Below are 21,605 nucleotides of genomic sequence, written 5' to 3'. Positions count from 1 at the left end.
CTGTGTGTTTTCATCTCTCTGAATATGCTCGTTTGTTTTCTGTGTATGTGTTGGGGAGGGGAGAGGGGCCTGACTGTCCCCATCAGGCTGAGGGCTCCCCAACAGTAGCGGCTGGGTCACGCTCTGGCTCCCTTCTTTCTCGCCAACAGGGATGTGCCCGCTGTGGGGGGAGAGGTGGTGCGATGCGTGAGCAAGCCAGGAGGAGCCCGCCGGGACCTGCTGAGCCCCAGCCTGCGCTCAGGGCCCCCCCCCGCCCCGGGGAGGAAAGGGGAGCAGAAAGGAAAGTGAAGCAGGGCAGGGGTGGGGGATGGCACTGGGAGGCTGGGGCAGCGGTGGGAGTGGAGGGGGGCAGCCCCTCTGGGTTTCTGTCCCTCTCCCCTGGCCCCAAAGGGACGGGGCAAGGGCGAGGGGACAGGGGCGAGGGGAGCGGGAGGCAGCGGGTGCAGCAGGTTGGTCCCGGGGGAGCTGTCTGGGGACAGGAGCCGCTTCGTCTTAGGAAACAGGCCAGCGGCCGAGGGAAGGCCTTTAAGACACCAAGCACGTTCTGAGCTCCGTGTGCAGCGGAGGCTGTGGACGGCGACTCTAGGAGGAAGATGACATTCTCCGCGACGCGCCTGTGATTTTAATTATAGTCAATTCAATTACCCACTCGGAGGACTAACCGCCATCCGGCCTCACCGCATCCTGTCGCCCTGCCGCCCAGGGACTGCTGCGGGGCCCAGGGAATAGCCCACGCAGGTGCCACCCCCTCCCCCGGGAAGCCCACGGGAGAACATGTAGCCTTAGGGAACGGGGAAATGCCTGCCAGGCTGGCACCTGGCAGTTCCTCGAGGGTATTCGGGTCTTATTCACAGAGCCGTCGGGGGTCGGGGTCGGGGGGTAGGGGGGGAACTCGGGGCGCAGGGCTGGAAGCCTACTGATGGGTCAGAAATAACATGCGACACCTGAGGGCTTTCTGGAAGCCGGGGGTGGGCGCTGGCCTGGGTTATGGGGCCGCTTCTCTGGAACGAGGCCGCACCCAGGACACAGCCCCTCACCCGACACGAACGGAGCCTCTCGTGGGTGCCCATGGGCGCCAACAGCTGTGAGCAGACCAGAGGCCCTGTCCTGCTCCGGGCGACCTCTAAGGCCCAAGGGAGAGATCGAGCACCCGGAGGAGACTCTCGCTCACCCCCCAAGTCCCGCAGCCCCCAGCTCAGTCCCCGATGTTGAGTAGGGCCCAGGACAAATCTGCTGAATGGACAGGAAATCCCAAAGCTGTCGAGTGGAGGCCTGGGTGAGTTGGGGGAAGGCCGGGGGGGCCAGGGGGGTGGGAAGAGCAGAGGTGACGCCTGTCCCCAGGACGGTCAGTATGGGGCGACGGACCATCTCTGCGTGCTGGGGCTGGGGCTTCCTCAGTTACTCCCTGTCAGCCCTGTAGGTCTATCTGAGCCTCAGGCATCCGTTCGGAAAGAAGATGGGGCGGGAGGTTGGTTTCATTCAGGTGACGTGCACCGAAGGTTAAACCCGGGGGGTCAGTGGCTGAGCGTCTGCCTTCAGCCCAGGGCATGACCCTGGGTCCTGGGATCAAGTTCCGCGTCGGGCTCCCTGCGAGGAGCCTGCTTCTCCCTCTGCCTGTGTCTCTGCCTCTCTCTCTGGGTCTCTCATGAATAAATAAATACAATCTTATGAATAAATAAGTAAAAAAAATAAAACATGATGTCAAAGAAGCCAGTTTCTTCCAAAGAAGGAACTTCTACTTCTCCACTACCCCGGACCGCCAGCCCCGTTTGCCCTGGTACAGACCAGGCTGGGGGTGGGGGGTGAAATAGGAATTCCCTTGTTCACCTCCCATTGTCCCTGTCCCAGAATCAGCCAGGCCCGCAGAGGAAATGGTTCATTAGAAGCTGCCACAGAGGGAACCCCAGGTGGCGCAGCGCTTAAGCGCCTGCCTTTGGCCCAGGGCATGATCCTGGAGACCTGGGATCAAGTCCCATGTCAGGCTCCCTGCATGGAGCCTGCTTCTCCCTCTGCCTGTGTCTCTGCCTCTCTCTCTCTCTGTGTGTGACTATCATAAATAAATAAAAATAAAAAAAATTTTTTAAAAAAAGAAGCTGCCACAGGGCGTCCAACAAGACGACAGCCCCCAGAATCCCACTACTGTACCCACTTGGTCCTTCCCTTCCCAGCCACCAGAACTCTGGGAGCCATCAGGAGTCTGAGAGTGTACGCCGTGTTTTGTAGGCTTAAGGACATCGCTAATTTACTTTAATCCACTTAAGCCTTCAAAGCCTTGGATCTCAGCTCAAACAAGACAGCACTGAGAAGACAGCTGCAAATTCTCCTCCCCGAGACAGGAGCCAGCCCACAGCTGGGGATCCCACACTTCTACACACCCCGGCCTCCCCACCTTGCCACCCCCAACTCCTGTCCGTACCACCCCTCCCGCCCCCCAAATCCCATGCCAGCCTCAGACTCTTGCATTTCTTCTGCTGCTCTGGTTTCCACCTTGCCCCCCCTGGACTAGCTGTGTGGAATCCCAGAGGGCAGCTTCTCGTTCTCCTGCCTGGGAGGCCTGAAGGTGGAGCCCCGACCCCTCGCCACAGGGAGTAGAAAGAGCACTGGATGCCCACCGCGAAGGCCTGCCTCTAACAAGTCTCTCCAAACCTGCATACCCCAGCCCTCCCATCTGTAAAAGGAGGTGACAGTCCTTGCCTTGCCTCCCTGCCAGGGTTATCGTGATGTGGAAACAGGGCAGGGACTTAAGAACCTGGCGACCCTTGAAGCTACATCCACAGATTCTAGTGTGAGCTGCCACTCAATGGATCCTGAAGTGGTGCTGCCATCAGAGCACCACCAGGGAGCCCCAAACTGGCCACCGGGTCATGGGAAAACATCTGGGCTGCTCCAATATTTGTGTTTTGCTTAGAAGTTAAATTATTATGGAATATATACATTAATTTTAGAAACTCATACTGAGAATTTATAGACCTCTCAGAATATGTCCAGTGATTCACAAATCTCAGTTTGAGAAACACTTTAAGAGGACATCTCATGCCCTCCCTTGACAGACAAAGGGAATTATTAGTCATCGAGCCCTCCTTCCCTCTGGGTTCCCAGGGCCCTGAGGACAGGCATCCCTGCAACTGTCTTAGAGCAGCGGGAAGCTTTCCAGAGGTCGCCAGGCACTTCCTAAGCAGTGACTCATCTTCATTCTGCCTCCCAGGAAAGCTACAAAATAGAGCTCATGGTTGCAGAAGAGTTAGAGCTGAGACGGCCGACGAACCCTTGCCCACTCCCCCCGGGGCACCCACAGCCCCGCTTCTAGCAGGAATCCCAGAGAAGGTCGCCCTCCTCCCCCAGGTAAACAAGGATGAAAGGCTTAAATAAATTGTCTGGAGACTAAAATCAGACCTAAGTCCTTCAATAAAGGACGGAGTGGGACGCGGCTCTTACCCGCAAAGGCCACAGTGGGGTGTTCCCTCAGCGTGCACAGCTGCTGCTCACTGCTGGGTTCGGTGGCGACATCCTGGGAGCTGGACAGGTGGACCACCAGCAGCGTGAGGCTGGGTGGCAACAGGGTGACAGCCAGGGGACTGGGGAACACCATGGTGGGCCCCTCTGCAGTCCCAGCTCTTGGAAGCAGCCTGGGTAAGATCTGCAAAGCAAATACTGAAAGTCACCACCTGTTCCCCCATTTCTCCCAGCTTCAACCATGGTTGTGAGCGGTCCCACCGGTTTTGTTCGTTTGTTTGCTTAAATACATTTATCTTTGACTTATGCTACTTACACTTTACCTTGCCCTAGTAACACGAAGTTATAGATCACATCTTGAGAGCTAATTTCCCCTGTAATGGTATTCTGGATAAAACTGACAAATATAGAGCTTTTTCTATTATCCCAAATGGTTTAAAATTAGTTTTAATGATAAAGGTGGTGTCTAGGGATTTTAATAAGTGGAGCTAGGACAAGTGGGTAACCATTTGTAAAAAGATAAATTTGGATCCATAACCCACACCTTGTACTAGGAAAAATTCCAACTAGAGACAAGTTTAGGTGTTAGAGACAAGTTTTTATGGAATAAAACCATAAAAATACTAGAAGAAAATGTGGGCAGTATTCTTTATAACTTTGGAAGAGAGAACCATGACTCGAAATCCAGAAGCTGTTAAAGAAAAGATGGACAAACTTAACTACACAAAACCCCAACCTTCTGCATGGCCCCTCTCCCCTAAAAAACAAACACCAAGCAAAATCAAAAGGCAAATGACAAACTGGAAAAAATAGTTGCAACACATATCACAGACAAAGGACTAATATTCCGAGTATAGAAATAATTCCTGAGGCTCAAGAGGGAAAAATCAACAAACCTTGAGAAAAGAATATAAATACAAACAGGGCTTGAAAATATGAATGATGCGCCCCCTGGGTGGCTCAGTAGCTGAGCATCTGCTTCCGGCTCGGGGTGTGATCCCGGGGTCCTGGGATCGAGTTCTGCATCGGGCTTCCTGCAGGGAGCCTGCCTCTCCCTCTGCTTGTGTCTCTGCCTCTCTCTGTGTGTCTCTCATGAATAAATAAATGGGATCTTTTAAAAAAAATACATGAATGGGACTATTTCTACTAAAAATAAGAGCAACAGAAATTAAAACTTAGAGAGAAGCACCGTTCACCCATCACTTTAGCAAAAATCCAAGGTGGAAGGCTCTCTTGGCGAGGTTGTGGGAAAGGGGGCACTCTCACAAACCACTGTGCCAAATGGTACACCCACCACGGAGAGGACTCCGGCAAAATGGCACAGGCGTGTACCCTTTGACCGAATTTCTGGGAGTCTGAACCCGTGCTACTCAAAGTGTGGTCCATGAACCAATGACAATCGTACACTGTGACGACTTTGTGGGAAGATAAAGGCAGGAACTTCAGAGTGAGTGTTTAAAAGCCTCCTCGTAATGTATGACAGAGTAATTTTTATGTCCAATGGATCCAATACAACTTGGGGGCTTGTATTTTTCATAGTTTTTTGTCAATTCACCTCTCTAGTAATTCACTTTTATTGAATTTTATATAAGTACCCATCTGCGACAGATTGTAAATTGAAATGTGAAACCTGCTCCTTCGCCACAGATCGTGGAGAAGCAAAAATAGACTAAAGAGGCACCTGCACATATGCAGAGTGATTTATGCGTAAGATCATCCCTTGGGACATTGTTTGAACTAACAGAAGACGGGGAAACGACCAAATATCTGGCAACTGGAGACCGCTTAAACAAGCTACGGTGTATTTTTGTAATGGAATACTACGCAGCTCTAGAAAAGAATGGTGATTTTTTTTTCTCTAGATTTTGATAGGGAGAAAACTCCAGGTGTATTAACTGAAAGAAAAAAAACCAACAAAACCCCCCACAATGCAGAACAGTCTAATAGCATGTAGCCTTTTGTGTAAAAAAGGGGATAGAAATAAGAACATATATTTATGCTGGCTTTTATTAGCATTGACATACACTGGAAAAATAAACCCAAACTGATTTTATTTTATTTATTTTTTCCCCCAAATGATTTATTTTTTATTTTTTATTTTTTCCCAAAATGATTTTAAAAGCAGGTTACCTGTGAGTAGCAAAATCATGATAGAAGCTTCTCAATATATACCTTATTTATACTGTTTTCAGTTTTGATTATTAAATAATCAAATTTTAGGGTTTAATTTAATAATTAGGTTTAATATTACCCATTCAATAAAAAGTTTAAAGACCTTTTAAGGCCTAGTTTTAGTTCCCTAAAACTTCTAATGCGGGGGAGCACAGCAGTTCCTCTGGGGCAGGACTCAGACCCTCTGAATCAGCTCACCACCTCTCTCCTTCCCTGGCCCATCCGATGTGTCACCAAGCCTTGCAGACACCAGGTCCCTCACAAGTCCCTGAACCACGGAGTGACCTCCTTGGCGTCACTTTTCTCTTCTATGAAATAAAAGGTTGAACTAGGTCAGGGATTCCCCGCTGGAGGTGGGAGCAAATCAGAATCATTTCCACTGGTGTTGGGGGGGGGGCGCGGGGTACCGGGGCTGGCAGGTGTGTCATCCCAAAGGTGACTGTGACCAACACCTGGCAGGGACTGGAGTCCCCTGGGCTCCTTCCCACTCTAAGGCTCTTCACTCCTAACCCCTCCTCTCTCTTCCCTTCCTGCCGCCGCCACCTTACTCCAGGTCTGGAAAATGAGAGCAGGATGATTTTCTTCCTGCCTCTTCTCACATGTGCGAGACTGGCTAACACCTGTCACTGTGTTGCTTGGAGGCTTCGAGGAAATCCTCCCGTGACTCTGCGGACCGTGCGCCCAGCACAGCACCTCTTCTCTCTTGCCCTGTCCCATCCCACATCCCACGGGGGCCCTGGGGCCCCTCAGCCTCAGGGTCAGACGTGCACCTCCCTGGCCCCCTCTCCCGCCGAAAGCTTGGCCCACCCCTCGGAGCAGAGCCGCTGAGAGGGAGGCCCGGGCCTGGCCTCCTCCCGGAGGGGTCTTCGCCTGCCCGCTCCCCGCTGCTGTTCCCCAGAGCCCCGCTGGCTCTTCCCTGCGGCCTGGGGCTTGCCGCTGCGATGGGATTTCCTCTCGCCCTTTGAGGTCTGGGCTAGAGGCTTGCTTTCTTTTTTATTTTAAAGATTTTATGTATTTATTCATGAGGACACAGAGAGAGGCAGAGACACAGGCAGGGGGAGAAGTAGGCTCCATGCAGGGAACCTGACACGGGACTCGATCCGGGACCCCAGGATCACACCCTGGGCCCAAGGCAGGTGCTAAACCGCTGAGCCACCCGGGCGTCTCCTGTGCCAGAGGCTTTCTATCTGTGCCCCTATTCTGTCCCCTCCTCCCTGCTGGGTGCGTGGACTGCTACGGGGCCTCCTCTCCTCTGTGTGTCCAGGGCGGGCATTGGCACAAGGCGGGAGGGAGGAGGGTGAGAGGGGGCAGCAGGGTGAGCGCCCCACACAGGTCAGAGTTAAGGCCCCCTAGCGCCCTGGCCTGGGGGAGCCACTGCCCCAGATCCTCAGCTGCAGGGGAGAGCCCAACCCCTGCCCCCACCTTCGCAAATTGTTCCTTTATTAACCCGCCCTCGCAGATCCCAATCTGAGCATGCCAGCTGCCTCCCGGGGCCCTGGGAGACAGATCCCCTGGGTGACCCTGACACGTGTGCAAATATCATCTCTTTAGACCTTAGCTGAGGCCTCTCCTCCATCAGCCCCTCACCCGAGTGGTCTAGCACCCGCCCTCTCTGGGCCCCGGGCCTTAGGGTACCTGATTTCCACTCACATTACATCCCTTAGGCACCTATGTCCTCCAGGTCCCCTCTGAAGCAGTAATCAGTAGGGCCCAGTCCCCCTGGGCCCCCGGCAGGGAACGCTGGCTGTCTGGGGGGAAGGGGTGGGGGTGCAGCACACGGATGTGGGTGGGGAAGGGCTGGGGCAGGACCCCGATTCCAGATCAGCTCCACTCAGGGGAGGGAGGAGAGAGAGAGGAAGAGAGAGCTAGAGCTCAGTGGCGCACACTGCACACAGACCAGTCAGCCCCCCAGAGAGAGGCCTAGCGCTTGGCAGGGAGGAGGGAGGGAGGAGGCAGGGAGGAGGTAGGGAGGAGGTAGGGAGAGCCTTTACTCAGATGAGCATTGCAAGCCTTAGGAGAGCAAGTGTGGGCCAGGAGGTTGACGTCAGAGAGCCCACGGGACGGGGACCCAGGCATGGGCCTATTTTGCCTATCCTCACCCTCGAGGACTCCTTTGCCTTTGGTAGGGAAGCCAGTGGACCTGAAGAGGGGTGCAAAGGAGGGGCAGGAGAAGTAGGGCAGCGAGCCATAGGGCTAGAGTGTGGGGTGCTGACGGTCGGGGCAGAGCCTGATAAGCCAGGGCTTGCCGCTTTGCAAATGTCAGCAAAAGCCAAGGGTGTCCTGCCCCACATCCCTGAGTGCTAGGATTGGTCGTCGTGAGCAGAGCGCTGGACTCCCGAGAGTCCCCCTTCTTTGGAAATCATCTCCCCTCCCTGCACAGGTGGAAGGGAAGGCGCCCCGCAGGTTTATGTGTACCTCCGCCCTCCCCACCAGAGCCCCTTGCACTGGGGGGACATGCGGTCAAAACAGGCCCATCAGATGTTTCCCCACGACAACCTGGGTGTCTAACCCCCATCCCGCCCCAGGGGCAGGTCGGTCGTTGTGGAGGAGACTGGAAGGAGCCCTGTGGGCCCCGTGCGGTGGCCTCCCGCCTGTCATGTGGGCTGAGCGGGGGAGCAGATGTGGTGGCCACCTGAAGTCAGAGAGCTGTGACAGGAGGCAGACCGCGGAGGCTCCCTGGAATACTAACTGACTCTGGTTCCCGATCCCAGCCCCTTCCCGAGGTATGACTACTTCCTCCCTCCATGAGCCATGAGCTACTCCTGGATCCTTGTAATAAAACCTTGCATTTTCGCTGAAGCCAGCCAGAGTTGTCAGACCAGGAGGCGTCTCACAGCCTCGTGTCCCCTCTCGCCTCCTCCTGCCCCAAAGGGGCCTCTGCACTGGTGGGTGCTGAGGGGCAGGGGGCCCTGCCCGAAGGCCCTGCCGGCCCACCAGACCAGACAGGGGGCGATGGTGAGGCAGCTGTCAGCGGGGCTTGCAGGAAAGCGCTCCGGGGCTTTCTCCTCCCCCGTGGCCTTCAGCCAGGATGCAAGGGGCTTCATTAGCCTCCCCCTGGCCCACGATATGGACTGTGGTGCAGAGGAAAGGTGGGACCTGGGAGGTTGGCGGGATCGGTCAGCTCTGCTCTGTCCACCTCCAGACTTCATGCTGTGACGCTTGCCCACCACACTGCCGTGCTTGTGTTCTTGTCTGTAAAACGAGGACACTAGGGACGCCTGCCTCGGAGAGGTGTGAAGATTGAGTGGGGCTCGGAATAGCCCCCGACCTGGGCACCTGGGTGGTGCAGTCAGGTAGGCGCCCGACTCTTGATGAGGGCTCAGGTCATGATCTCAGGGGCGTGGGATCAGGTCCCAGGCTGGGTTCAGCGCTGGGCGTGAAGCCTGCTTAAGGGTCGCTCTCTGCTGCTCCCCCACCGAGGACTGCACCTGTCCTGAAGTGCACGGAATAGGGGGGTCGCTATTAACAGGGTGGATGAGTAACTCACTCCCCATCTGTTTAAGGCCTTGTTCAGGTCTCAATTATCACCAGCCAGGCACCATTCCTGTCCCATGCGGTCTGGGTTTTCATTCTTATAACCAAACATGCCTGAGACAAATAGGAATTTCTATTTCTAGCCTGACCTGACATTAAAGTAATCTGGGGGCAGCCTCGGTGGCGCAGCAGTTTAGCGCCGCCTGCAGCCAGGGGTGTGATCCTGGAGACCCGGGATCGAGTCCCACGTCGGGCTCCCTGCATGGAGCCTGCTTCTCCCTCTGCCTGTGTCTCTGCCTCTCTCTCTCTCTCTCTCTCTGTGTCTCTCATGAATAAATAAATAAAAATCTTTAAAAAAAATGAAGTAATCTGGGCGTCTCTCTATGGGGGGCGTGCAGCAGAAACCTCCCGATCTGCTGGAGGGTTGAGGAGGACCACGGCAAGGCCTGAGCTCAGGGGGCCACCAGGCCCGTGTAGCTCTTCTTGGAGGATCCTGCTTTGTTACCCATAAAACAGGGGTAGGAGCTCCCTGCCTCAGGACCATGGAGCGCCCTTAGGAGATCTGCTCGTATAAATGCATTCCTGTGCACAAAACCTTCACTAGTCGCTGAAATGTCTTCCCAGGCTCACCCACTCGCTTGTTTATAGGATGCTTCACTGAGCATTTGCTGAACACCCGCTATGCGCTGGTGCCTGTACAGACAGGGGAAGTGGGGGAGCGGGGGGCGCCTCCTGGCAAAAGTACGGTCCCTGCTTTCAAGGGACTTACAGTTTAATAGAGGAGAGGAGACAGTTCTCCAAGGACAGCCACAGCAACCCAGGGCCTGGGGTCGGACAGGTAAGGGGGCACCGAGAGCCTGTGCTTTCATCCTGCCTCCTGTCTCGGAACCACTTGTCACTGGCACGGTGGCAAGGTTCTCCAGGAGTGGGGGAAAGGGAGCTGGAGCACTCCTGCTATTTTGGGAAACCTTCAGTGGTAAGGAAAACATTTTCCCAAATCATTGGCCAGAGCTTCTATTGCCTTCTCTCCGCTGCTGCCCCAATTCCCTGTGGTCCTCGATATGGGGTCACTCTAATGATGCTGGGAGGCGTGTGATGCATGTGCTTGCATGTGAGAGAGGATGCACACCCACACAGGCACCCCTTGAGGACGCCTCGCCTTCCACGGGACTGCTCCAGGGCTCATTTCCTTCCCCAGCACAGACAGTGGGAGGAGGATTCGCTGCAGCCTGGGGAGGGGATGAAATTGCTGAGTGTGAGGGAAAGAAAGCAAGGGAAGGGCAGAAGGCCAGGTCCAGAGCGGCTGGAAGGCCCAGGTACAGAAGGACCTTTGCTCTCTGGGGCAAAGAATGAGGGAGACAGGGGCGGAGTGTGTGTGTGTGTGTGTGTGTGTGTGTGTGTGTGTGTGTGTGTGAGTGAGAGAGAGAGAGAGAGAGAGAGAGAGAGAGTGTAACCCCCTCCTCCCCCATAGAGCCCAAAGTGGCCCCCACTGCTTGCTGGAGAGCAACTTGCCCAAACCTTCCTGCAGTGGGGAGAAGCTGAACTCAACATTGGAGACCATCTTCATTCCCCAAGCCATTCAGGACAGGGACAAACAAAGGGGTCCCAATGTCCTGCCGGTGACAGTCCTACAAAGCAGATGGAGGCCTGGGTGGAAGATGAGCAGGAGGCAGATTAGGAGGGGGGCCTGCAGACAAGGTGCCAGGTGCCCTGGGAAAGACAAGAGAGGAATGCCGGGTGCTGGAGGTCTAAGATGCCTCTCCTACAGAAGGGAGCACTCCTTGAAGGAAAGAAGGGGGGGCTTCCCCAGCCATCAGGGGTGAAGAGCATTCCAGAATGATGGGATGGCAAACGGCACAGGCAAAGACTTGGCCCTGGACCATCCTCACACAATCTAGCAAGGCTGGAGAACTGGGCAGAGGGAGCCGAGTCTAGAGAGGAAGACCGAGGCCAAAAGAGGGGGACACTTTAAGAAAAAACCTAAAGCGTCAGGAGGTTTCCTTCTGCTGAAAAGGACTAGCTGGTGGTTGGGGCAGTGGAAGGATGTGGTCAGATCTGAGCTTTGGGAAGTCGGGTGGCAGCGGGCAGCAGGGGCAATGGGTTAGAGTGGGCCACCCGGCTGCAATCACAATTTCGACTGTAATCGGAAGGGAAAAGACAACCTAGGACCCTAAGGACGAGGGCTTAAATAAACACGGCCTCCGTGTATCAAGAAGTGCCGCGAACTGTGCTAAGCTCTTTCCCTGCAAGACCTCACGGCAATTTGGCAAGATCGCTGAGATGACCCTGCGATCATCATTCGAAGATCATCACTCACAGCTGATAGGAAGACGGCGCCCAAGGTCCCAGTGCCAGTTAGTAAAAGAGCAGGGATTGGAACCCAAGACCACGCACTGGGCCACTCCACACACCTGGCCCTCCCTCGAGGAGAATTGGCCCCAGCCCTCCTGGCACCTTCCAGAGCCCTAACCCCACACACTCTCCGAGCAGCCCTCAGAGTTTAATTTGGTTTCCTGAGTTGCCTTCCCAATCAGGGAGAGCACTTTCGAGCTATAAATTATTAAACTGACTTCTTCCTGCTGCAAATCAGTCTCCTGTGAGTTTGGGCTGCGGGAGCCAGTTTTCCAAGTCCTGAGCGCCTATGGAGAAGGCAATTCCAGAGGTTGCCGACCAGGGGGCCAGAGCGGGCACCCCCGCAGCCCACCCCCAGCACAGGCCCCACAGCCAGGGGCCAGGCGGGTGGGGGACCAGGGATGCTTCTTTCCTGCCCAGCCCAGGAGCCCCTGGACCTCTCAGAAGGGTGCACCGCTGGTCCTCCTGGCCGGCCCCTCCCTCCTTGCCGCCATTCAAAATCTCTCCTTGGCTGCCTGCCTGGGAAAGAGGGAGAGAAAGAGAAGGAAAAGAAAAGAAGAGGAAACAGGGGGAAACCAAAAGCAGGAAAGAATGCATTCTGTCTGCGGTTTGGTAAGGAGGGGAGGGCGTGGGGGCGCCCCTCACTCCCCCGAGGGGGCCACCAATGCCATCCTCCCACCCACCCATCACTCACCACTTGGGGGACAAAGCTTAGCCAAGCTCAGCACAAAGATAAAATTGAGATGCAGATTCCTTCCCATTGCTCTGAATAGAGCAGATTGGATACGGATTTTCCTCTTTTCTTCCCATTTAGACCATCTGGGCGACTGGGGCCCAGAGGGAAGGTTGGGACCAGGTGGGGGAGGGACAGAGACTGCCCAGCAGTTTTCAGCTGCGGAACCTGGGAGCAGCGAGCCCTCCCACCCTCTTTCCCAGGATCAAGTCCATTCTCTGCCTGTGCAAGATGCTCTCTGCCCTGTGGCAGGGCAGGTCCCGGTTGGGGTCCCCTCTCCTCTGTCTATTCCTAGCAAACCCCAGGCCGTGCACGGGCCCTGATGGGGGACGGGCCTTCCTCCTTGCCATCTCATCCACGTGCCCCCAACTGCAGTTACACACCGTGGGAAGGTAAGAGGGAAATGCTGTCCCATATCAGGGGGTATCCTATGCTCCTGATGCCATTTTATCCATACAATAACCCTGTGAGGCACGTGCTGTTATCATACCCACTCCACGGCTGGGGAAACTGAGGCACAGACCAGTCCAGTAGCTTGCATAAGGGCAAACTGGTAGCCAGATCCAAACCCAGGCAGTCGGGCTGCAGAGCTTGCCCCTTGCACAGTCTCAGTGCCCCACGCAGGAACATGGCACTATTTGACACAGCCTCGTGAGCTTCTCACCAGGGCTCAGGCCACCCTGGTGATCTGTTGCAAGCGAGGATCCCCTCCCACAGGGTCCCCAGTCATTCTGTATTTAGGATCACGGAGCCAGGGCTCGCTCCCATGAACGAGGTATGTCCGCACAAGGGGAGAACAGGAAACAAGAACACAAAGGGAATGTTCACATCATTTAGGAAAGCAAGCAAGCGTGAACCTCATGAGGGCAACTTTGTGGGAGACGACGCATGTGTGGAGGAAGGTGGACCAAATGCACGAGGAGAGGACCGCTGTGGGGAGGGGATGCGTGCAATGGACCCCGACGCTGCTCATAGTTGCAGAGCAGCCCAAGTGCAGTAGGGCGAATGAGTGTTTGGTTCACGCCAAGCTCAGGTAAGCATTACGCATGGTGATGGTGGTCCCACTAAGGGGGTACGACAACGAGTAGGGCTTTTCCCCCCAAACAGTCTGTAATATTTTATTGTTTTTGCACGGAAAAGGAAAACAAAGACTTGCCTACACTAATTGCTGGAATTAAATGCTAAGGATGTTGCCAAACACAAATCAAGCTTATCTATTCATTAGAGCAGCCTTCTTTTTCTCCTCCCCATGGGCAAGCTCTCTCCGTGGAAACATTTTGCTATCAGATATTCAGTTGCTCTATAAAATGAAAACTGCATTTGAAAACATGCCTACAGCTCAAAAATAGAAGGCAAATCCAGCTAAAGGCCCAGGCTTCCTTGGGGTTTCAATGACAGATTCACTTACTCGACGTAAACCTTTGCAAAGAGGGCCCAATTCCACTCACACTCCCGAGCGTGGTTCCTCCACACCCGGAGAGCCCGTGCTCCTAAAGAGATGGGTGGTGCCGGCGCATGCACGGCAGTGTGAACGCACTTAATGCCACCGACCTGTACGCTCACAACTGGCTAAACTGGGTTGATGGGAATGTAAAATGGTGCAGCTGCAATGTAAAACAATATCGTGGTTCCTCAATAAATTAAAAGTAGAATCGCCATCTGATCCAGCAAATCCACTTTGGGTATACACCCCAAAGAACTGAAAGCAGGGACTCGAAAAGGTATTTGTACACCCGCACCCACAGCAGCATTATTCACAACAGCCGAAAGGGGGGAAGCAACCTCGGTGTCTACTGGCAGATGAACCGTGAACAAAATGTGGTGCGTACGTGCAATGGACCATTATTCAGCCTAAAAAGGAAGGAAATTCTGACACACGCTACAGCCCGGATAAACTTCGAGGACCTAAGACTGAATTAATATAAGCCAGACACAAAAGGACAAATACTATGTGATTCCACTTAAATGGGCAGATTCATAGTAGAGACATTAGAGTGGTGGTTGCCAGGACCAGGGAGATGGGGTTGTGGGGGGTTGTTATTTAATGGGTGCAGAGTGTCAGTTTGCAAGAGATGGATGTTCTGGGCTTGGGTGGCCGTCACGGTTGCACAAGTGTGACTGCACCAATACTACTGAGCTGTTCACTTCTAAATGGCTAAGGTGGTAAATTTTATCTTCTGTGTATGTTGCCACAATTAAAAAAAAAAAAAGAGAAAGAGCTCCCAAGATCCATTGGGCTGAGGAAGGAGGACCAGGAGCTCTCAGGAGGTGTGCTGCTGACCCCGCAAATGCCTGGGCCTTCCCTCTGCCCTCCCCTCAGCGTGGGCCCCCTGCCAGCCCCTCATTCTCTCTCCTGCAGGACACCTTCACCCCTGATCGGAGCAAAGCGAGCCCCATCCTGTCCATCCACACCTCGGCTGGTGGCTGGGACGTCTAGTGGCTCAGGGATGAGGTGTGGGCAGCAGGAGAGGGGGGCACCCGGGAGACCGCAGAACTGGCTGGAATCACTAGGGAAAGGGGAGGATTTCAGGTGAGTCCATGAGCACGAGGTGGGGGGAGGCAAGAGAGAGGAGGTTGGGGGTGAGGCCAGCCTTCCCGACAGACCGTGTGGTTGCCACTCTCGGCCTCCTGGCGCTGCTGTAACCAGTGACCACAGACCTGGTGGCCTCAGACTACACACTCGTCCTCTTACAGTTCTACGGGCTGGAAGTCTGACATCTCCCTGGGCTAAAAAGTCAAGGTGTCGGCAGGGCTGCGATCCTTCCCAGGGGATCCAGGGGGGCACCCATGTCCTTGCTTTCTCTAGCTTCCAGAGGCTGCCCATATCCCATCTCCAGAGCCAGCAACACTGCCTCCCTCTAGCCATCCTTACACACTCACAGCTCCCTCTATCACAGCTGGGAAAAGGTCTTGGCTTTTAAGGACCCTCGAGATGATGATGGGCCCACTGGGCTAATAATCCCAATGACCTCCCCACCCCAGGGCTTAGCTGAATCACATCTGCAAAGTCCCTTCTGCTGCATAAGGTGACACCCTCAGAGGTTCTGGGGGTAAGGACATGGGCCATGACTCTGCCCACCACCCCAACCAGATGCACTCCCACCCAACTGTTCACACGTGACAAACATTTCTGACACCCGGAGGTGCATCTGGGCCCTGAAATGTGGAAGAAGGAAGAGCGGCGGCCAGTAAGGGGGTCACCGGCAAGTCATGGCCCCACAGTCTGGGGGCAGAGGGTTGGGGGAAGAGGCCGCTGAGCCCCTGGCCGGGGGCATGGTGTAGGAGCCCGAGGGCTGGGGAGAGGGGACCAAAGTAAGGGGGAGACCACACACAGGGAAGGGGAGCAGTGTGATGGGGGGGGGAGGACCTCCACCAAACGGGAAAAGGAGATCGTGGGAGAGGCCTTCCAGGTGAACTGTGCTTCACGGGAAGAAATTCTTGAACGTTGGCACACAAGTTTTACCAAAGGTTGATTATTATTCACTTCTCGAAAGGATTTTCCGAAGCGTTCTTCAAGTAATGAGTTCCACTGTGTTCTTAAAATAGGATTTACACCCAATTTTTCAGTAACACATAAAGGGATGCTTGTAAATCTATTGAAATGAAGTGAGACCAGTAACATCTGCTGCCTTCTGTGCTGGGGGTGTCAGAGCGAGCGGGAGGGAACCTCTGCTGGGGGGCCGGGCCCAGACACTGCAGCCCAGAAACCCCGGCAAGCTGCCCTCCTCCCACACGTGTACAAAGCCACTCTGGAGAGCTGAGAAGAAGGGGGGCCCCCACACAGGCTGGGGACTAGCCCCAGGCCTCTCAGGCTCCACAGCCCTGCTCCTTCAGCCTTTCCGAGGGAGGAGAGAGTCTTTGGGGTGGCAAGGAGTTGCGTGTCCGTGTCAGTTCCAGACGCTGCACCCCTCCTTCTGCGCACACTGACGCAGGGCCGCTGCTTACCTAGTGGGTCATTTCTTGGGATGATACTGAAACTTTCCATCAGGGACAAAGTCTTTCATTCTAAAGTTATTCGAGAAAAAGACTCTGGGTGTCCTGAAAAGAGTAACACTGCCACGATGTAAATGGTCGGTTTCATGGGTCTTTGGGGAGCCAGCAAACAGGGCAGCAGGAGGAACAAGGGCTTCAGCCCCAGAGCTTGCTGGAAGTACCCCTGGGGCTTCAAGGCAAATAAAAGTGGAAGGCGCCATCAACCTTGGACACCATACTCCCTTCTCTGTCGTCACATGTCCAGCTTCCTCCCAACCTCTCTGCTGGCCCTAACTTTCATTCCTAGCTCTTTCTCCCAGGTATGTGGTTCTCCAAGGTTCTAGTCTCAATTCGGTCTTCTCTCTGACCTGCTCCCAGGGTGATCTCAGCTCCCACTCCCTCCTTCCGGGGTTCCCACTTGCACCCCGGCTCCGTCAGTTCCCCAAATCTCCAGCCCCTCACTCTGAACTCCAGACCCCATGGCCATCTCCACAACAGGCCCGCTGCAGCCTGCCCCAAATTAATTTGCCATCTTTCTCTCTTAACCTGCTCCCCCCAGATCCCCCATTTCTGTCAAAGGAACTGCAGCCCCCCCCAGGTACCCTGAGGCTCACGTCTCAGCATTCCCAGACTCCTCATCTCCTACGTCCAATCCATTGTCAAGTCCCAGCACTTGTACCTCTGCAGTGGATCCCAAGCCCAGGAGTCCTCAGGGGCAGCAAAGACACACGAGCCAGGTGGATAGGGAGGGGACACAGTGGAGGATGGGAAACATGGACCCCGTCTGGACAGGACAGCTGCCACTCAGCTCCCTCTTCTCCAGCTGACACGGGCCACGACCTGTCCATTTTTAAAGAATGTCTACACATTTGGATTTATGTGCAATTCCCTTATTTTTTATTTTATTTTATTTTTATTTTTTAAAAATTATTTATTTATGAGAAACACACACAGAGAGAGAGGCCAGGGCTGCCCCCCTTATTTTTTAAATGCTGGTAACTAACTTCCATTTTTTTGAAATCCCCACGTGCACCAAACAAAACCTGTCTGTTTACGACCTCAGGCCTTCAGCGTCTCTCCCACCTTCCCGTTCTCTCTGTTCCCAAAGCCGATATGCCAGCACATCTACGCTCCCCACTCCCGGACAAGGGAACCACCTCCTCCGGGTCACCCTGGCCCGCTTTCTCCATCTTCCCTCTCCTGGTCTCAGACCCCCTGCACCAATGTCATGAAGGTGAAGGAGACAGATAAGAGAGGGCTGATGCCACTCAGGGTAACAGAGCCATTAATTAACAGAGTTAAACATCTGGTGTTTAATTAACACTTTCCCTCCTCTTTCATCCTCCCTCCCATTTTCCTTTCCTAAAGGGATTTCATGGTGGGTAAAAAGTAAAGTGGAAAGCAGGAGGGCAGAAGGCAGATGTGGGGAATGGGATGGAGGAGGTCGCAGCTGGTAGTGGGGCGGGGAGGGGAGGGGCACGAAGGAGAGGGGCAGGAGGGTCCCCATGTGCAGAAGGGGAAGAGGGTGGACTAGGAAGAAGCAGGTCTATGATTCAGCAGGAGGGACTCAGATCAGTCCAGAAGTTGCTCTGGCAGGAGCTAGGGGCAGAAGCTCAGTGCCTAGGCTCGTACGAGGAAGTCCACGGCTCTTCTTGGGGCAACACTAGTGGTTGCCTCCCTGACATCCACCCCCCACCCCCTTCAGTCACTGAAGGTGCATAGTTCCAGCCCACGAGAAGTAAGCAGAGGTCAGCTACAGATCCTAGGAGAGCGCTGCTTTCCTCACAGGAGAACAGAGTCAGCTGGCACCAACCCCTTCCATCCTGCCACCTTCCTGTCTTGCAGAGGAATGCGACGTCTTGAGCTACGGCAGCCATCCTGGCACCATGAGAGACAGGCCGAGAGGATCACAGGATATCCTGAGGCTGTTGAGCCAGGGAGCAAAGACCAGCAGCTGCAGTTACCTCTAACCACCTTGGAGTGGTTAACACGTCCTCACTTTTAAGGTCATTCTGGTGGTGGTTTTTGTTACATGCGCCAAAAGCAATCCTGGGGGACACCCTCCCTCCTCTAAAACCTCTTCTCTCTAGGGAGGTTAACAAACTGATCACTTGCTTATTTAGAGTTGAGTGAAGTCAAGAACAGACACTGCTGTTCAGAGCATTTCCCAGCCTGCACTACTCAGGACCCAAGATTAGGGTCCGGAAAGATGACAGCAGTGTAGGCCATGTCTGCATTAGATGGTGAGCTTCAGGGGGAGCACTCTCCTCACTGCCTCCCCAGAGCCAAGCACGGAGCCTGCCATGTAGTGGGAACTCAGCTGACACGTGTTGTGTGAATGAATGGATGAGCGGATGGATGTGCCACTGCCTGGCACGGGTCTCCCAGTGACAACCAGCTGGCAGGAAGGGATTATTTAGCAGCTAGCTTGGATCTAGCTGATTCAAGACCCGCCCTTCTCCAAGGCCAGCCTGGAGCGCTCCTCCCCTTCAGGAGACCCCCCACACCCATTTCCTATGACGCCCACCTATCCACTTGGTTGCCAGTTGATCCAACCTCCCTGTTTGTTATGTATCTGGCTCCCTGGTTGGACTGAAAGGATCTTAGGCAGATGCCACAATCTTTTTAAAGTCCCCAGACACTACGAGGGTCTTGAACCCTGAAGACAGTTGATAAATATTTTTCATTTGAGGTTGATGCTTTGGAGGAGGGCTAAGAGGTTGATGATTTAAAGAGCTCTTTTGAGGAAAGAGCCCTCCTAACCAAAATAGTCCCCAGATGTCTGTGATACTACCTGAAATTTTACTGTTAGAAATGGACTACTTGGGACCCCTGGGTGGCTCAAAGGTTTGGCGCCTGCCTTCGGCCCGGGGCCTGATCCTGGAGTCCTGGGATTGAGTCCCACATCGGGATCCTTGTATGGGGCCTGCTTCTCCCTCTGCCTGTGTCTCTGCCCTCTCTCTCTCTCTCTCTCTCTCTCTCTCTCATGAATGAATAAATAAAATCTTAAAAAAAAAAAAGAATAAATGGACTACTTTGACTAGCTGAGTCACCTTCAGTAAAATACTCCACCACTGACCAACAGTTTGTGCAGTGGGAATAATAATAATAATTAATAATAATAATAATAATAATAGCTATTTCACAGTGCCCTCTTGAGAAGCCAGTCAGCATGAAATTTCATTGTAAGGACATTTATTAAAATAAGCCTTTACATATGATTAGTCTTGGAAGAATTATCCCAATAATTATTCACTTTTGAGTGTAATCTTATAGACTTTAGAATACAGAAGGACCTTAGACTTTCCCCTTCCCAACTACCCCACAAATGACCTCTCTATGATCTTCAGAAATACATGAGGAACTTCTTGAGTTTAATTAATGTGGCTTTTCACAAGAGAGAAAGAGGAGAGGACAAATGTGGGGTTGGAATAGCTGTGTAGCAGGTGCTGTTGGCACCCTGCCCAGACCCCCATTCCTGGGCCAGAGTACCCATCCCCCACCCCCCAGCCCCCGCCCCCTTCTTGAGAGGCTGGCCCTGAGCCCAGGGCAGTCTCCTCCTGGAGTTATGTCTGGGAGACTAGGGGGCAACCACGACTGATGCAGAAGCATAAAAGCCCAGTCCCCTGTCCTGGGTGTACCAACTTCTGTGGTGTAATTCATGCCCCAGAGCTCGCAGCAGGACCAGGCAGGCTTCCCTGGAGAGTGCATCTTCATCTTCCATCCTGCTCCCCTCGCCCCTCCCAGGTGATTCCCAGGGGCTCTCCCTGTTAACCCCTTGGGCAGGAAGGCCAGCTCAGGCTCCGCTTCCAGGGAAGCTGTCCTAAAACCGGTCAGTCCTTAAGAGGCTTTGCCGAGGAGGGCTGACAAGGAGCTAGGGGAAGGAGTGAGCTGGGGTCAAGACCAAACTGCACAAACTGGTCTGGGGCTCCTAACCCCTCGCCCTGTGTGCAAGACAAAGTGGGGGGGGGGGCAGGCCCAGCCCTCAACCCCCTCCAGGCCCTGAACCCGGAGCAGAGCTGGTGTCTGCACCTTTGTCCTCCAGGCTGTCCTGCTCCCCTCCACACCTGCTTCCCCTGCAAGGAAAGGTGTGAATCCTCTCCAAGGCCTCGTGATGTTTTCCTGGAAAACTGTGAATTTAAAAATCAATTGGTCTCCATGTCACCTGATTGCCAGGATGGGCCCCCAGGAATGCTTAGGCTCCTAGACTCACACAGTATTTGGGCAGAAAGAGCCTCAGGGGATAGTGTGCTCCCCTTTGCAGTTTAATTTGGATTATACTTCTGCATCGTGCTCTCCTGCTCATTATAATTGTGATAATTATGGGCTGCTTTAGTCTTCGCTAAGCCATTTACACAGCTGGAGAGAATCAGAAATGCATGGATGCTAATCCCCCCCCTCCAGGCCCTCTTTTCAGGGCTTGTCTCTCCTGGAGCAATGAAACTGAGTCAGAAGGAACAGTGGACCTGGGGGTGATCTAGCAGTGGGGAGAGGTGGAGACTGAAAGGACTGGAGGGGTCCAGGCCCCCAGTACTGTCCTTTTTATTTATTTAAAAATACTTATTTATTTTAGAGACAGAGAGAGAGAGTAGGGTTGGGGGTGGGGAGAAGCAGGGGGAGGGCAAGCCAACTCCTCACTGAGCACAGATCATGACCCAAGGGGAAAACAAAGAGTTGGACATTTAACCAACGGAGCCACCCAGGCGCCCTAGTACCTTCCCGTCCTGTTTAGATTGGAAGAAGGGCAGCTCTTTGCCTCCCAAACCCCAAGCACCCCCCCCCCCACCCAACACAGCCGGAAATATCTTCTTTGCAAGAAAGGGCAGGGGGCAATCAGGTAAATCTGGATCTTCCTTCCGACACTTATCAAGGGCCCTAAGAAATGCCACGGGCCCCAAATATTAGGGGCGGACCACTTCTCTTTCTATGGGGAGTGCCCTCTTTTGAGAATTCCTCGATTTTCCGCTCACTCGTCAATGCTCACATCCGAATCCATTTTCCTCGCCAATGACTCCAACTTGCCAAATTCAATACCTAGTCTTCCGGTGAAAATACATGGTTTCTGTTCTCTGATAATTATAATTATACCTAAGCTTATTGTGTTCTTTATTCCATGACAGTGTGCTAATTGTTTCACAAATGTTATCTCATTTTATCCTCACCGCATGCCTGTAACATTGGCTTTCTGGACTTTTGAGGGATGAGCAAACGAAGAGGTAGGGTCGCTTGTCCAGAGTCACGCAGGGAGTGGCTGAGCCGGGATAGGACCTCAGAGCCCTTTGGTGGCAAAGCCTGTGCTCTTAGCCAGCCTGCTTCCTGTCTCCAGACGGGGCTGCTACAGAGGTGTGTTCCTTCCAGAAGGAAGGTGGGCACTGGTGGCCCAGCAGGGTTGGGGGGGTCGGGTGCAGAGCAGGGATGCGTCCTGGGTCTCCGCCACATCCCTGTGTCC

The 21,605-nt window shown here is 54.0% G+C and overlaps 1 protein-coding gene across 1 annotated transcript in view; it reads right to left on the bottom strand.

The window, feature by feature from the left end:
* Positions 1-21,605, bottom strand: part of SEMA5B (semaphorin 5B) — a 118,387-nt gene that overhangs the window by 37,130 nt on the left and 59,652 nt on the right. The window contains exon 2 of the mRNA XM_055315780.1: positions 3,436-3,637. Coding sequence (XP_055171755.1) covers positions 3,436-3,589 — 154 coding nt within the window. The 5' untranslated portion in view covers positions 3,590-3,637. The remainder of the gene's footprint in view (positions 1-3,435; positions 3,638-21,605) is intronic.

This window comes from Nyctereutes procyonoides, unplaced genomic scaffold (genome assembly GCF_905146905.1).
Source record: "Nyctereutes procyonoides isolate TBG_1078 unplaced genomic scaffold, NYPRO_anot_genome, whole genome shotgun sequence".
In the NCBI taxonomy this organism is placed as follows: domain Eukaryota; kingdom Metazoa; phylum Chordata; class Mammalia; order Carnivora; family Canidae; genus Nyctereutes; species Nyctereutes procyonoides.
The sequence above is the reverse complement of the archived record's forward strand: the minus strand, read 5'-3'. Positions and strand labels throughout refer to the sequence as shown.